This window comes from Aethalodelphis obliquidens, unplaced genomic scaffold (assembly GCF_003676395.1).
Source record: "Aethalodelphis obliquidens isolate GAN/ISIS:26980383/991018 unplaced genomic scaffold, ASM367639v1 scaffold11, whole genome shotgun sequence".
Lineage (NCBI taxonomy): Eukaryota > Metazoa > Chordata > Mammalia > Artiodactyla > Delphinidae > Aethalodelphis > Aethalodelphis obliquidens.
Genome location: NW_020837955.1, coordinates 20,213,397 through 20,229,365, shown reverse-complemented (window position 1 = coordinate 20,229,365; position 15,969 = coordinate 20,213,397). Strand labels below are relative to the sequence as shown.

The 15,969-nt window shown below is 42.0% G+C and overlaps 1 protein-coding gene across 2 annotated transcripts in view; it reads right to left on the bottom strand.

Annotated features, from left to right (window-relative positions):
• Nucleotides 1-15,969, bottom strand: part of CNNM2 (cyclin and CBS domain divalent metal cation transport mediator 2) — a 140,124-nt gene that overhangs the window by 19,253 nt on the left and 104,902 nt on the right. For both annotated transcript variants that reach the window (XM_027112476.1, XM_027112477.1), the window contains exons 2-3: nt 4,805-4,948; nt 1,955-2,092 (exon numbers count right to left, since the gene is read on the bottom strand). In XM_027112476.1, coding sequence (XP_026968277.1) covers nt 1,955-2,092; nt 4,805-4,948 — 282 coding nt within the window. The remainder of the gene's footprint in view (nt 1-1,954; nt 2,093-4,804; nt 4,949-15,969) is intronic.

Genomic DNA, 15,969 nt, shown 5'->3' with positions numbered 1-15,969 from the left:
TGAAGCGATAACAGTATGGATTAACGAGACTTCCGTTTGGTGATCCTCTGGGGGCAGATTACCTGGGAGAAATTAGAAAATGCTGAATTCTCACGTTTGTTGCTTTAACACTTTTCATTTTCAACCTGTCATTGGTTTCAGTTCTCATAAAAATACCCTCATTTTCTGACTGACACAAAGGAAAAGCAACCAGAAGCAGGCTCCATGACTGCCAGGACGCCCTGCAACAGGCCACAAAAGACTGACTGTCCAACAACAGCCAAAGGAAGAAGCAAAGGTCAGGAAGCATCTAGGTGTGGGTTAGTACCAGGTGCACAGACGCAGTGCTCCACATCTCATTTTCCCATTCAACTACCCTGAGAAAGTCTGGGAACAAAGGAAGGTAGAGATTCAGAATAAAAGCAAGGCACGTGCACACATCAACATGCACTCCAACTTGCTAATTAAAAAAAAAAGTAATGTTGATCTGAGTTTACAAAGATATTGATTTTATTAAAATAACAAAACCCAAAATTACTGACTTAAGGGTACCAGACTGAAAGTAGACTTTATGGTATCTCAGAGGCAGAGTGGGAGAACACTTAGTTTTAAATTGTGGTTCTTAAATGATGAACAATATTATCAGAAATAGAAAATAATAAGCAAGTTAAAGACATTGTTTATGTTTTAAAATTTTTTTAATTTTATATGTGCGATATAAATTCTGCATTAGCTTCTGTGACTTTTTTGTAATAACAAAATTAGACAGTACATTGTGGAAATTTTGGAAAACACAGAAAAAAATAAAGAAGAAAATAAAATCACCTATAAACCAACCACTCGTAACCATTCTGAGCAATTGGTGAGCATTTCTTTCTAATACCTCACCTAGGCATGTGTGCCGTGTACGTGTGTGTGTACACACAAAAACACAAGGATAATCTTGTGTACACACGGTTTTATACTGTTTCTTCTCACCTTACATTAAATTATGAGTATTTTCCCATGTCATAAATATTATATGGTGAGAGCATGTCCAGGTATCTGAAAACATGATCTTAAAGTGTACATAACATTCCATCACATGGCTGCCGTTAGCATTCTTTTCAAAATATCTTAAGTGTACTGCATTCAGTTGAAAGGCACTGGCTGCCCATCTTGGACACAGACGTCTTCTACAGGCCACTGGGTACTCTGATTTTCTCACACTTCCCCTGGCCAACAGAGCTCACCCTTCGCCTAGAGAGCCATCTGGGGATGTGAGCAGGGTCAGTCGGTCTCTCAAGTCCGTTCGACCTTGACCTCTCTGGAGCAGTCAGTGCTGGCTGGGTTGGTGGTTTTAATAATGTGAACACTTGCCTCCTGGAATGGGCCCAAGTTAACAATCTGATTTGAAGAGGCCATCAAGAAATCCATGTCAGAGTTCTCAGAATTTCTGATTTCATTAAAACCATAAAGGGTAAAGATTTTATTTTGAAAATTTATTGTTCTTCTTTGCAAATCATAGCACCTGTGTCACCACCGATGTCCAACTGTTCTTCTGAGGCAAGCTGAAGAGAGAACTACTCAACTGTCCGACACACAACGAGGTAGTGTCTGGTTTGCACTGTCCACCTGCTCCGCCAGCTGGCTCTCCCCTGGACTTAGCTGAAGCGGATGACCTGGCCTACTGTTCACATGCAGTGTGGCACTAACATTCATCCTTACCTTTCAGACCAATTTTAAGTTACTGGTCCACCCCTGGTAAATGTCTCAGAGGGTTCATGCCGACACTGAACATAGGAGAGGAGAGAATTTAAAAAGAAAAAAACAAAACAAAACAAACAAAACAAAAAAACAAAAAACAAAACACAAAAGTGGCATTACTTATCACCCCATTTCCCAGTCTCCACCCCCAGCCCACCCCAGTCAGCGGTGGGTGAGAAACTCGCTCCAGGGTTGGCAGAGATTTCAAACTGTGATAAGCTGCACTTGCCTGTTGCTAGGAAACGGTGCATGGCCAGGAGAAGCTGTGGTGATATTTTAACCTTCATCTCGCTGTCTGTCTGCTTAAAGGCAGAAAAATCTTGCTTTCTTTCTCGATGGGCCACTTTCTTTTTCGTTCTGTTATCAGCTGAGGGAGAAATGGAAATACATTCCGTTAGATTGGGGCTCTTTTCGAATGAAAATGACATAATATATGGAAAAGGCTAGGCTCTCTCTCCAGATGGTGGGCACGCTACATACAAGCACCACATGGAAAGGGGAAGGGAGAGAGAATCCTCATTAAATCAGTGCAGCACAGTCATGACTGTGACACAATCCAGAGTAAGAAATCACAGGCAACCTGATGAGGAGCAACTATCGACACACTTCGTGAGGATCTTCAGAGCCCTTTTAAGTACATTATTGGGCAGCTGGGGACAAGAATCCTCCCCTCGTGGAGCCTATACAACCACATAGCAACAGAGCCTGTAGCCCGGAGTGCACACACGCTCCTGCTACTGAGGTTGCCACACCACAGTGAAGAACAATCATTACAGAAGACACAGGGAAGCACGTCCCTGCCTTTAAGAGGCTCCCAGCCTCTGCTGAAAAAGCACACACACACACACACACACACACACACACACAATCTCAAGAAACAAACAAGAACACTTTCATGGAACAGTATTTTAATAATAATAACTGTTAGCTTCATTTCTACCCTAGACCATGAGATCCTCAAGGTCAACCAAATACAAAGGAAGTGATTCAGAATAGAGGTCAGCACACTTCCTCTGTAAAGGGTTAGACTGCAGATACTTCAGGCTCGCGGGCCATGTATGCTCTGTTGCAACTACTCAACCCTGCTGTTTAGCAAAAAGCAGCCATATGTAAATGAATTAGCGGGGCTGTGTTACAGTAAAACTTTATTACGGATATGAAATTTTAACTTATCATTTTTGCATGTCACAAAATAAAATTATTATTCTGATTTTTTTCAACTGAAAAACGTAAAAAAAAAAAATTTAGCTTCTGGGTCATATAAAAACAGGTGGCATGCTCTTGAGGGCTGTAGTTTGCCAATCCTTGATCTAGAAGGCGTCTCATGCAAAACCTTTCTTCAAGTATTTTTCTGGACAAAGTAATGATCAAGAAAAAACTAGGTTAGAGACAAGATCCTAATTGCTTCCTTTTTGTCCCCCAAGAATCATGAGTCTTTACATTACCATTTCATGCCTAGGGCAAATCAGAGTGATTACTAACTAGGCTTGTCCCGGGGAGACGGTGAACACAACCTGTAATTTTCCTGTCTCAAATTATCTTTAGAATCAGGCAGCATAAATCAATGCAAGCATCCTAAATAATTTTCTAATGACAAAGGTAGTCATCATCCCTGATCTGAATCAAGAATATACCTGAACCACAAGTTCAGCATCTCATCTCAGGAAGCCATGTATGAAATCAGTCTCATCAAGGTTTAAAAGAAGTGAACTGAAGTGTAAACATAAAAGCTCATAAATGTCTAGATTATCTTTCTTACAATGAGGATTACCCCTGGGGAAACGCATAAATATGCAGAGACACACTTGGTATTAAACAGTCACCATGAGGAAGGATGAAAAGAATGTAAACGCAATACTAACAATATTCTCTATTATGAAATCTCTGATTATTCTCCAAGAGTCAAAAGGATAAAACACATAGGAACTGGTGTTTTTTGTAAAGAACACTATACAGATGTGAGGAAAAAATAAGATACATTTTCAGAAGGAGGTCAAGAGCTAAACATAAAATGTATTTTTTTAAGGGTGCATGGAAGACTTTTTAAATTTTAAAATGAGGGACATTCCCTTCTAACGGGACTGAAAACAAATCATTCCGCTTTGAGCAAGGCTGGCTTTGTCCTGGGTGCTCCAGGCCATTTGAACAGTCCATTTCCCCCTCCAAGTCACGCTTTAAAAGCCAAACAGGACAAAAAGAGCCCAGATCCTCTTTCTCTATACCACCTTTGAGAGCCCCGAACATCTCAGGCCTTGGGCCACCTCTGGCATTAAGAAACTCTTGAAAGAGTCTTACTTTGCTAAGAGTAAGGCTGAGGAAGAGGGTTTAAGCTCCACAGTCCAACAGTTGTGGACTTTAATGAGACAAGATTCATGTTCAACACTCAGCCCAGAATCAAGCCGACTCCTGGGCAAACAGGTGTGGATACTTCCCTTCCCCTGCCCCGATCCAAGACCACCTCTCAAAAGGCAGAGAAGCACAGAACAAGAAAAACACAATTTTTATTGTGTACCCTAACCCGTCCTGCTTTCTCTATATTTACCCTGCTGCTCCACCACTGCCCCAGCAAAACTATGCCTGCAAACCTCACCTCTACCCTGGCCCATGGGTCCTGGAATAGAGACATTTGAACAGTTGCTATCCATCAGTTTAACAATCCCCCCTCACTTTTTAAGTATTTGAATTATGACCATAGGTACAGACAGAAATTTATCTGAAAACAATTTGCCTAATTGTGTAAAATGAAAATTTAGTAAAGAACAAGTCTCCCTCCAGATGTAAAATAAATGTGAAAACCAGGAATGGAGTTTTCTGTTCAGGGCAAGCAATGCCCAAATCAACAGTTAGAAGCAGTTGGCTTTTCAAAAAAAAACATGGCCAGTCGACACTACAGGACCTGCCTCTTCTTCCTCTCCGATGAAGTGACTGGAATATACTGGTAGGTGGTACCCAGCCTACACACACAGTGCATAATTAGAAACAGGCAGACAACAGCTGGAGAGATGTCAGATGACTCACAAACAACATGACAAATAAAAGCAAAGGTTTTGGAAAATTACACTCAGGCGATGGTACTCACTGTATAAATCTGTTTCATCTAGAATCTCAGATTTGATGATTTCTTCAATCACATCCTCTAACGTGACAATTCCCAGAACTTCATAAAATGGATCCCCCTCTCCCTCATTGTTTACTCGCTGCACAATAGCCAGGTGAGATTTACCTTTAAAGAAAAGAAAACAAAGAGGTGATTTTTCAGAATTTCCTGAATGAAGTCTTATAAATGATGATGGTAAAAATAGCAGCGAACACAGATACAAGATTATCAAAGTCTATCTTTCAGCATTTAAAAATGGTTTGGAAATACGACAAACAAATGGAAAAGCTTCATGGGCCATAAAAAGTAAGACCAGTTAATCCAGAAGAGCATCATCGTCTACACACATGGTACCACCATGTTACCACTTGCTTCCTGATGGATTTGGTCTTCGGTTATGTCAGCTCTTCCTTTGTGACCTTTTAGCAACTGCTACTTTACTTTAGGAGAGTTCTCAAAGTGTGGTCTGTGGACCCCTAGGGGTGCCCAAGACCCTTTTAGGAGAGTCAGAAAGGTCAAACTATTTTCATTTAGAACACTAAAATGTTCCTGGAATTTTCCACTGTGTTGGTATTTGCACCAATGGTGTAAAGTGCCTGAGCACAAATCAAGGCAGCGGTAGTGGTGGTCACTATGCTAGTGGTCACTGCCTTCTCCACACACACACACACACACACACACACAGAGAGGGGAAAAAATTAGTTCCTCTTAAGAATATCCCTTAAATTAGGAGTTTGGGATTAAAATATACGCACTACCATATATAAAATAGATAGCCAACAAGGACCTACTGTATAGCACAGGGAACTATACTCAATATCTTGTAATAACCTATAATGGAAGAGAATTTTAAAAAGTATATAAATATATATATGTGTGTATATACATATATACATATATATGTAACTGAATCACTTTGCTGTACACCTTAAACTAACACAACATTGTAAATCGACTATATTTTAAGAAAAATTTAAAAATAAAATAATTCTTTTCAGACAACAACAACAAAAAGAATATCCTTGATGAAGCAGTAAAAGTTATAAGCTTCATTAAACCTTGATTCCCGGGACCTGTCTTTCAATACTGTATGTGACAAATTGCGAAGTACGGTAGAACACTTCTGTTGCATTCTCAAGTACGATAGCTGTTCTGAGGAAAAGGACTCAAATTGTTTTAAGGAGAATGACTCAACGCAAATTGTTTGAGTTGCAAGTTGGATCAGCCACTTTTTCCCACTGAACGTCTTTTTTATTTGAAGGAATGGCTACCAAACAAACTAGGATTATTTAGACTTGGATATTGGCAGACATTTTCTTGAAAATGAACAAGATGAGCCTGTTACATCAAGGAAAACAACAGCAGTGTTTGCTGCCAAAGATAACATCTGAGCTTTCAAGGGAAAATTAGAATTTTGGGAAACTTGTATCCACCGCCATGAGCTTGAGAGCTTCTCAGTAAAGACTTTTCTGATGAGACAGGTGGTGCTATTAACAAATGAGATTTTGCAAGCACTGAACAATAAAATGTGTCAACATTTCAAAGATCTGCATAACTCTGTGCACAAGTATTTTCCAAATGACCATGGCCATGGTGTCACCAAATCACGCATGGGTAAATGATTTATTCAGAATGCAATACATAACAGTGGATTTTAAAAAACTTTTTATTTTGCAGTAATTTTAGATTTACAGAAAAGTTGCAGACAGTAGTGTCCCTGTATACCCTTTACTCAATTTCTCCCCCACTGATAACATCTTACTTTACCATGATATAGTCATCAAAACTAGAAACTGACATTGATATGGTAATATTCAGTAAATTCCAGATTTTATTTGGATTTCACCAGTTTTCCCATGAATGTTCTCTTTCTGTTCAAGTATCCAATCCAGAGTACCGTATTGCATTTAGCTGCCATGTCTTCCCAGGTCCCTCTGTTCTGTGACAGATTCCCAGTCCCCCCTCGTTTTTCATGAGCTTGACCATCCAGTAGCACTGGTCAGGTACTCTGCAGAATGACCTCTTATCTGGATATGTCTTTCTCACGATTAGACTGGGATTATGAGTTTTCTAGTTACATCACATCAGGGCTCACATGGCAGCCACATGACATCACAGGCGATGTTCACCTTCACCACTTGGTTAAGATAGAGTTTCCCAGGTTTCTTCTCCACTACAAAGTTACTAATTTTTCCCTTTCCCTCATTCTACTTTTTGGAAGCAAGTCACTAGGTCTAGCCCACCCCCAGGGAGGGGTGAGTGGTAGGAATTAAGCTCTACTTCCTGGAGTCAGAGGGTAGCTACACACATTATTCAGAATTCTTCTGTAAGGAAGATTCCACACCAAAAGATTTTAATGTAACAGTGCACCAAAAGTCCACTGGCATAGTTTCAGATTCTATATTGCAACTAACCTTTAAGAAACTATCACTTGGGGAGTTTGGGTATATTATCAAGGAAGAACATACACAATTATTCAAAAAGCCTATTAAAATACCCCTCCCTTTTCCAAATACATATTTGTGTGAGGCCAGATTTTCTTCACATACTTCAATTAAAACAGTATACAGCACAGACTGAATGCAGAAGAGAATCCAGCTGCCTTCCATTTAGCTAGATAATAAAGAGATACACATAAAGGTAAACAATGACACTATGTTTTGGAAAAAGTTATTTTTAATAAAAATGTTGTTTATGTTAACATGTAATGGATTTATGATTGTCCCTTAATAACGAATAAGTAAATGTTGAAAATTTCTCAGGTTTAATTTCAAATATAGTAAACATCAAAAAGATATAACCTACAAGGAAGAACACATACTGTGAAGCTGACCAGTCCTGGATGTGAACTCCAGCACTGCCACTTCAGCCATCACCAGCAGTGTGATCGTGAGCAAATTACCTAACTTTTCCGAGCCTCAGTCTCCTCTAAACCCAGCCTCATTCATGATAGTCGCTGCCACACAGGATTATCGTGAGTGTCAGAGATAATGTTGGTGCCTAGCAAAGACAGTGCCTGGGATCCACTGGGTGATCAATATGGTAGCTCCTATTAATTTATTAATATTCCTCCTCAATTCTAAGGCACCATCAACTTATTGCCAGCTTAGTAAGAAAAAAAAAACCCCTACTACACTAAATGTACACTGTGGTTAAAAGATGCATTTCAATTTCAGAAAGATCTTTTAAAATATTAAATTTATCTCAAACACCAATATTGGTTTTCCCAACCCAAGGCACGCAAGGCATCTGAAACTTATCCTTAGGTTACGCCAAGGAGACACGATATCTGGAAATTTCATGATCAGTTAACACGTATATTATTTTTTTTAATGTCAGGGTGAGGTTTTTGGGTTTTTGCGGGGGGGGGGGGTGGAGTGAGGGGGTGTCCTTTAAATAAAGTTTACTTAAAACTTCAAACTGGGTGAGTTTGCTCAGACACAATCAGCCAGACAAACTAAAAATATCCTGAAGGCCAGGTCTGATCAAGTTCCCAGCACTTACTCAGAAACTGGCTTTGGTTCTGTAGAGCCTGTCCGCCCTTTTCCGCTCTGCCTCAGACCCCTTTATACGCAACAATGTCTGGAGGCCTAGAAGTTTAGATCGTTAGACAATTAGGCCTCCTAACAATTTGCATCCTTAGCATGCTCACGCTCAAAGAATGAAAATATTTTGAGCAAATGAGACTAGCAGGGAAACTTATCAGCAATAGATATAAACACCGCATCAGCTCAAGTCGATTCTAGTCTAGTCAATTTGGTCCGGTCAGTTTCTCACATCTGCTTTCCCAAGGACTCAAACATAAGCAGTTAAAAATTCTTGGTGAATGCTGTCTGTCGAAAGTTAAATTCTTTTGCTATTCCCAGCTTGTGATCATTTAAAAGGAATTTTCCAAAGCAAGGTCTAATATTAGACTCAAAATGAAGTTTCCATTCCACTGAGGCGCTATTCTCACCAAAGTAACTACCGCATAATCAGATTGTCTTGGAGCAATTCGTTTAAATGCAGATGGACATACTTGAAATACCAGCTCAGCAGCACCAACAGATCTGACTGGAAAGAGCCTTACTCTCGGAGAAATTATTCATGTAAGGTAGGATTCTGAGATTGAAAATTATTGAGTTTCCTTCCAAGCTCACTTGTTCCCTTTCACACCCCCACCTCCAATGTTGAAACTTCTTCATCTGCCCCAGAGCCACATATTTTTAGCTTTGGAATTCCTGGTGAGAAGTCTTGTTTTCTGAACCTTCTTCCCACTAAGCAGTACAAAAAAAAAATGATACCCCTCTTCCCTAATCATGCTTTTGGAGGACAACGATACAAGGTACCTCTTCCCCCACTTAACCATTCGCTGCAGGGAGTTCAGTCTTTGGCCTCATCCATGGAGCAATCAAAAAGAAAATGTAAACCTGTCAATACAGAAATTTTAAAAACTGAGCTCAAACAGCATCCTTTTGAACCTGAGTGTTGGAGGCATTAAGCCAGGATTGAAAGCAGCAAAGCAATTTTGGGGAAACTAATAAAAGGCATTTATAAACCAAAAACTAGAATTTTTTTGGATTCTTAACCTCCAAAGAATGAAAACACAGCAATCAGCACAATATGTAATTATAGGCATTAAGTAGCACTAAAACTTTTAAATATACATGGATCAAATAAACTTGATTAACTATATACAGAATAAAGCAGACATTAGGGCTTGGAGACAGCCCTTTTTTGCTAGCTGTAAGAGGTCTTGCAGTATTCATGTCATTTCCAACTGTCCTGAACTTTATACCCATAGCCTCTCTTCACGTAGTCTGGTCCTAGATCACTAAGGGATCACTAAGTCAGACCTAAGAGAATCTATGCAGGCCTCTCTTCAGAGTACAGGGCTCTATCAATATATTTCTATTCAAATTCAGTATCATAAGCAAGTTATTATGAAATAATCACCTAGATTTTAACTGCTACGTGCTCAAAACAGGGCACTTGCACAGATGAAATTACAAGAACATGTCTTCATTGTGAGGTATGCTAAGTAAAATCATCTACACAGTAAAACTGGGATCGAATTTCTGCCTCTGCCTGCTTTCACTGCTCCCTAAATCAAAGTATTGCCTATTCTCTCTGGAGAATCAGCCCAGAATGGTAGCAGGTTGCCACACTCCCATTTTTTAACCTTACCACGACGCTAGGCTCGAATTCTGAATGACAGATACCATTTGTATTTTGATAGAAATAATTAACTAGATAGTGATTAGGCTGGCAAAGGGTACCTTAACTGCCTGATGAAAATATGGACTCGTTGGCTATCATACAAGTTTGATGTCAATCAAGTGAAATGGAACAGTAGACAGAGTAAGTGAAATAGCTAAGGAGGAAAGCCAAGAGGGTAGATGAAGTAGAATGGAATTAGGAACAACTCGACACAGCTGCACTAATAACAAGTGACAGGCGGTAGTCCAAGAGACCTAACAATGCAAGCGCAAGGCAGACAGAGTCTTAAATGCCACTCGAACAGCAGGAGGAAAACAAACAGAAGATTCAGCCATGAGAAACTAAAGCCAAACGTCTTATATCTGCGATGGCTGCCGTGTCACACCACTGTAGGAGCACAGAATGCAAGGCCTAATGGTTCGCCTGAGGTTGTGCAGTGTCGTGGCCCCTCACTTAAAGAAGGGTAGGGCAAATGAAGCGTTTGATATGCCTTTGTTTTTAAACATTTCCCAGTTTATCTAACAAAAGAATTCTAATAACTCAGTAAGTAAGAATTAATAGGGGCTTCCCTGGTGGCGCAGTGGTTGAGAGTCCGCCTGCCGATGCAGGGAATATGGGTTCGTGCCCCGGTCCGGGAAGATCCCACGTGCCGCGGAGCGGCTGGGCCCGTGAGCCATGGCCGCTGAGCCTGCGCTCCGCAACGGGAGAGGCCACAACAGTGAGAGGCCCGCGTACCGCAAAAAAAAAAAAAGAAAGAAAAGAAAAGAATTAATAAAGTTCCTTAGAGTGAGTTCTATGACAGGGGTCCCCAACCCGCGGGCCGAGGACAGGTACCGGGCCGCACGGCAGGAGGCGAGTGGCGAGCGAACAAAACTTCATCTGCCGCTCCCCATCGCTCGCATTACCGCCTGAACCACCCCCCCATCCCGCACCCCCGTCCGTGGAAAAACTGTCTTCCGCGGAACCGGTCCCTGGTGCCAAAAAGGTTGGGGACCGCTGTTCTATGGAACTAGTGATAAAAGAAAGAAATGCTCTGTAAATCAGAATTCAGGGCCCCCATCACTAAAACAAAACGGGATGGAGGATAGATTTGAATGGCCATACTTAAGATCTCCCAAGGAAACCAGTTTGCATATTAGTCATCAAGGAAGTCAATACACTTTAAATAGCACTAGAGTTAGATTTAGTCTGACTTACAAAAAGTGAACAAACTGATCGATGAGCTAATGTTTATGAACATAATTTACAATCCAGAAAACACAATGCTATGTATGCATCAATGAACTACAGTCACACAACTCCATTCATTCACTCAGTAAACATTTACCGAGTGCCTACTATGTGCCAGGCTCATACCTCAGGGAACAAAACAAAGCTCTGGCTTTCAAGGAACATTCTAGCAGGGGAGACAGACACTAAGGGAAAGAGATAGTATGAAAGCATGTCAGATTGTATAAAACGTGCTGTGGAGAACAAAAAAGCAGGGGCCGAATTGTTTAACTTAGGCTGGCCAAGGGAAAGGGGACATGGAGCTGAAGGTCGTTAAACAGCCAGATGAAGCAAGTAAGGGGCTGGGGAAGATGTTTCAGGTGGAGGGAACAATGCAGCGCTGAAGAGGGGAGGCCTGGCGTGCTTGAGGAAAAGCAAGGACGCTGGTGTGGCTGGAACAGAGTGAGCAGGAGAGGAAGAATCAAAGATGGGGGTGGGGGCGGGCAGCAGGGGTGGTGGGCAGTGGGCAGATCATGTCACCATCACAAGGACTTTAGCTTTTACTCGGAGATGGGAAGTCCCTGGAGGGTTCTGAGCTGAAGAGTGACTTGATCTGTATTGTTTTGAAAGGATCACTGACTGCTGTGGTGAGAAAAGTCCTGGCAGCTGGTGGGAGAAAGATGCAGCGGGAAAGGCAGAGCCGGGAAAAAGGAAACCCAATCAAGAAGTTATTTCATGACTTTTTTTTCCCTTAAATTCCATATATATGTGTTAGCATACAGTATTTGTCTCTCTCTTTCTGACTTCACCCTGTATGACAGACTCTAGGTCTATCCACCTCATTACAAATAGCTCAATTTCGTTTCTTTTTATGGCTGAGTAATATTCCATTGTATATATGTGCCACATCTTCTTTATCCATTCATCCGATGATGGGCACTTAGGTTGCTTCCATGTCCTGGCTATTGTAAATAGAGCTGCAATGAACATTTTGGTACATGACTCTTTTTGAATTATAACTGATTCACTTTGTTATAAAGCAGAAACTAACACACCATTGTAAAGCAATTATACCCCAATAAAGATGGAAGGGAGGGAGGGAGGGAGGGAGGGAGGGAGGGAGGGAGGGAGGAAGGAAGGAAGGAAGGAAGGAAGGAAGGAAGGAAGGAAGGAAGGAAGGAAGGAAGGAAGGAAGGAGTTATTTCAGCAATCCCAGTGAGAGGAGATAGTGACCGGAACCAGATGCTAACAGTGGAGGGGATGAGAAGTACTTAGATTCCAGGTATATATTTTAGAAGGAGCCAACAGGTTTTGCTGATGGACTGAATGTAGGCGGGAGAGAAGGAGACAAGCCAAGGCTGACTCTAAGGTTTTGGGGCCTGAGCCGTGGAAAGGATAGAGTTGCCGAGAAGGACTGTGGGAGGTACACGTCTGGAAGGAAAAAATCAATTCAGTTTTAGACAGGTTAAGTTCAAGATGCCTACTAGACATCCTAGTGGAAATGTCAAACAGGCAGTTACATACCTACGTCAGAACTCGAGAAAGAGAGAGCGAGCGAGACATGTGGGTTACAGATGAAGAGCGAGAACCCCCAGAGAAGAGAGGCTAGTGAAGCCAGACACTGGAGGAGATCACCGAGAGAGAGGGTGTGGGCAGAGAAAAGATCCCAGCACTGAGCCTGGGGCAGGCCAATGTCTCATAGGGCAGGAAGTGGAGATACAGCCAAAAAGGAGATTGAGAAGGAGGGGCCGGTGGAGTGAGCAGAGAATAGAGAGAACAGTGTTTTGGAAGCCAAACTTTTTAAAAACCACTTCAAGAAGCAGAAAAGAGTCAAAAGTATATGTGGTCAAAAGGTTGTGAAAGATGATTCTGGTGACAAAAGATGCTCAAGATAAGAAAGGTCATAGATGAAGAATCCAAAGACTATCATCTCAGTGCCATCCACTGTGATTTCCAGAACAGCCCTTCCTACTTCTAACAGGGACACACACTGGCCTGCTTCTGCCAGGGAGCCTTCACCAGAGAGAAAAAGGCCTGTGTCTTTAGACAGAGTCTGGTTTGTCCTCCCCCAAATAACACCACTTTTGAATACCCACTTCTGGAAATGATGCCATTAGATCTCCAATCACCCAGGCTTAAAACTCTGAATCACCTTTGCCTCTTCTCTCCATTTCTCCCCACCCTTTTTTCCCCCTTTTTAACGAAGACTGAATGAATGGATGGATACCTACATGCAATAATGTGTATAAAATGCACGGTTCAGGGACCTCCCCGGTGGTCCCGCGGTTAAGACTCCACGCTTCCAATGCAGGGGGTGTGGGTTTGATCCCTGGTCAGGGAGCTAAGATCTCACATGCGTTTCGGCCAAAAAACCAAAACATAAAACAGAAGCCAAATTGTAACAAATTCAATGAAGACTTTTAAAAAAATTGGTCCACATCAAAAAAAAAAAAAAAAAGAAAGAAAGAAAATGCATAGTTCAAGGAGTAGTTACAGAACTACCACCCAGGAGGGACTAGAGGGGACTTCAGGGGTATGGGAGGCAGGGGCAGGAAGGCGTCAGGGCGCGACAGGAGAAGCAGCTAAGTCGGATAAGCAGACGTAAGCAGGTTCCGAGGCCTGCCTGTGGCCTCCCACGTAGGACCTGTCGGCAACCCCTTCTGTGTTAATAGCAGGTCCCCATAAAATAGATGACCTGGTGGTCCAGCAGCATATTATCTCATGATGACTCAGTGGCAATACAACCTCAGAAAAGGGGAAGCAATGCTCCTACTACATTTAGCCATATGTGGAATAGTGTGTTCAGGTCTGGGTCTTGCATTTTGTAAGAGGCAAACTGAGGCGAGAGCTACCAAGATCTCGTAAGATGTATACGCAGTGGCACACGAGGAGGAAATGAAGGCCAGAGACATTGAGCTAGACGAGAAACCTGGGCAGGGATGAGGCAGGACGGCAGCCTTCAAATCTCTGAAACGTAAGTAACCATTTGGTTCTTGTGGCCCCTCCTCAGCTGACAACGCTGCCCGTGTACTCGAACCTCATTTACCACAAGGTTAGTTGTTTCCCTGCTTAGATCATAAACTCCTTGACCACAGGGACCTCTGTGTTATTCATCTTTGTCTTACTCTTCATCCGCAGGCCCCACCAAGCCTAGCATAATAACCTAACACTCCTACATACACAAAGGTAATACTTACTAAACCGCAACACAATCATATCATCCTATTACTCAAAAAGTGCTCACTTCCCATCCACAGCTAAATTTAAAAGAAAACGTCTTCGAGTGGGGTTCAAAGGCCATCATCCTCCTCTTATGCTCTCATTGTCCCGGCCAATCAAATGACTTGATTTTGTCCAATCATAACCTCCATGGTTTTCCTCATCCCCACAGAAGAGGTAAGAAGGAGCCTCTCCTCAGGGGAAGTGATCAGCGATCACAGGAGCCCGACTCCTGCACACACAGCCCTAACACAGCCCCGCCTCAGCTACACCTGGGCCCGGGGAGTGCCTGGGTCTCTACACCCACATTGCTCTTAACAGTAGATAGGTCCTTACCCTATCCATCGCCCTCTCAGTTCAACAGGTGCAAAATCAAAAGAAAAAGAAACCCTGAATAACAATCTATAGTACACAAAAGCAGCTATTTTCTCACAGATTTCTGTAATGAATACATGGATGAATTCTTACACATGCCTTGCAGATCTTCTACTGACTCATACGGTGATAGATCTAGTATTATGACATGAGTACAATGGTAAAGTTTGCTTAAGGAGAAGCAACACGATTTCATTCAGGGAGCTATCACCTTGCTATTTCTGTCCTGTTTAAAGCTAAAAAAAAAAAAAAACCCACAACCTTCATGTTTTTTAAGTACTTATTTTACCTCACCATCCCAGCCACAGCTAAGTGCATTTTTTCCAACTGAATTTTCCCACCATAAAATACACCAGAAAAATGTGACACAGATCTTAAAATAGTCCTGTATAAATAATTCAGGAGTATATCTATAGAAGCACTTGCTGTATATAGAAATACACTGGTTTTAAGTGATGATAACGGTTGCTATTCCAGGAGACAAAAGCCCTCTTTTATCAGAAGTTTTACTACTCCTAAAAATTCCAGTGGCCACCAGCTAAGTGGCTGACCAAGATCTCCCTAGCAGGACAGCTTCTCAGCTCCAGGTGTGTGGGGTTCCTCGGCCATCGACACTCCCAGTTAGGTCACATCTGCCAGGAGGTTTACTAGGGTGGAATATGGAATCATGGTTTCCTAGAAAATAATCTAATTTTGGGGGGTGAGGGTAGGAGTTTTTGATGCAGACAGTATTTCTTAATAGGGCCGTTTCCTGGGTAGAACCCGAATTTATCTACTAATTTAGATTATAACCGCCTTCAGGGAAATTCGTTGACCAAGCTCTGAAAGTAAGAAGGGCAATCATTCACGGAGGTGCTCAGCCTCTAAGGGACTTAAAAAAACAGAAGCAAAGCCTATGCCTTCCCTGAAGATTGACTGCAGAGACCTGGGCACAGAGCAGGGAGCCCCCAGGAGTCGGAGCACCTAGGTTGAGTTCACCAGGGCCCAGTCTCAATGCTGCTCCCTGGAGGTTACCTCTCTGATTGTCCCAGGCTTCCTTCTATTTGCTATAAATACCTGTTTCTTAACATGTAAACTAAGTTTGGTCCCACCTGCCCATTCTTAACTGTAGTTTCTTATTCTGTATCCCTAAAATAGAAATACCT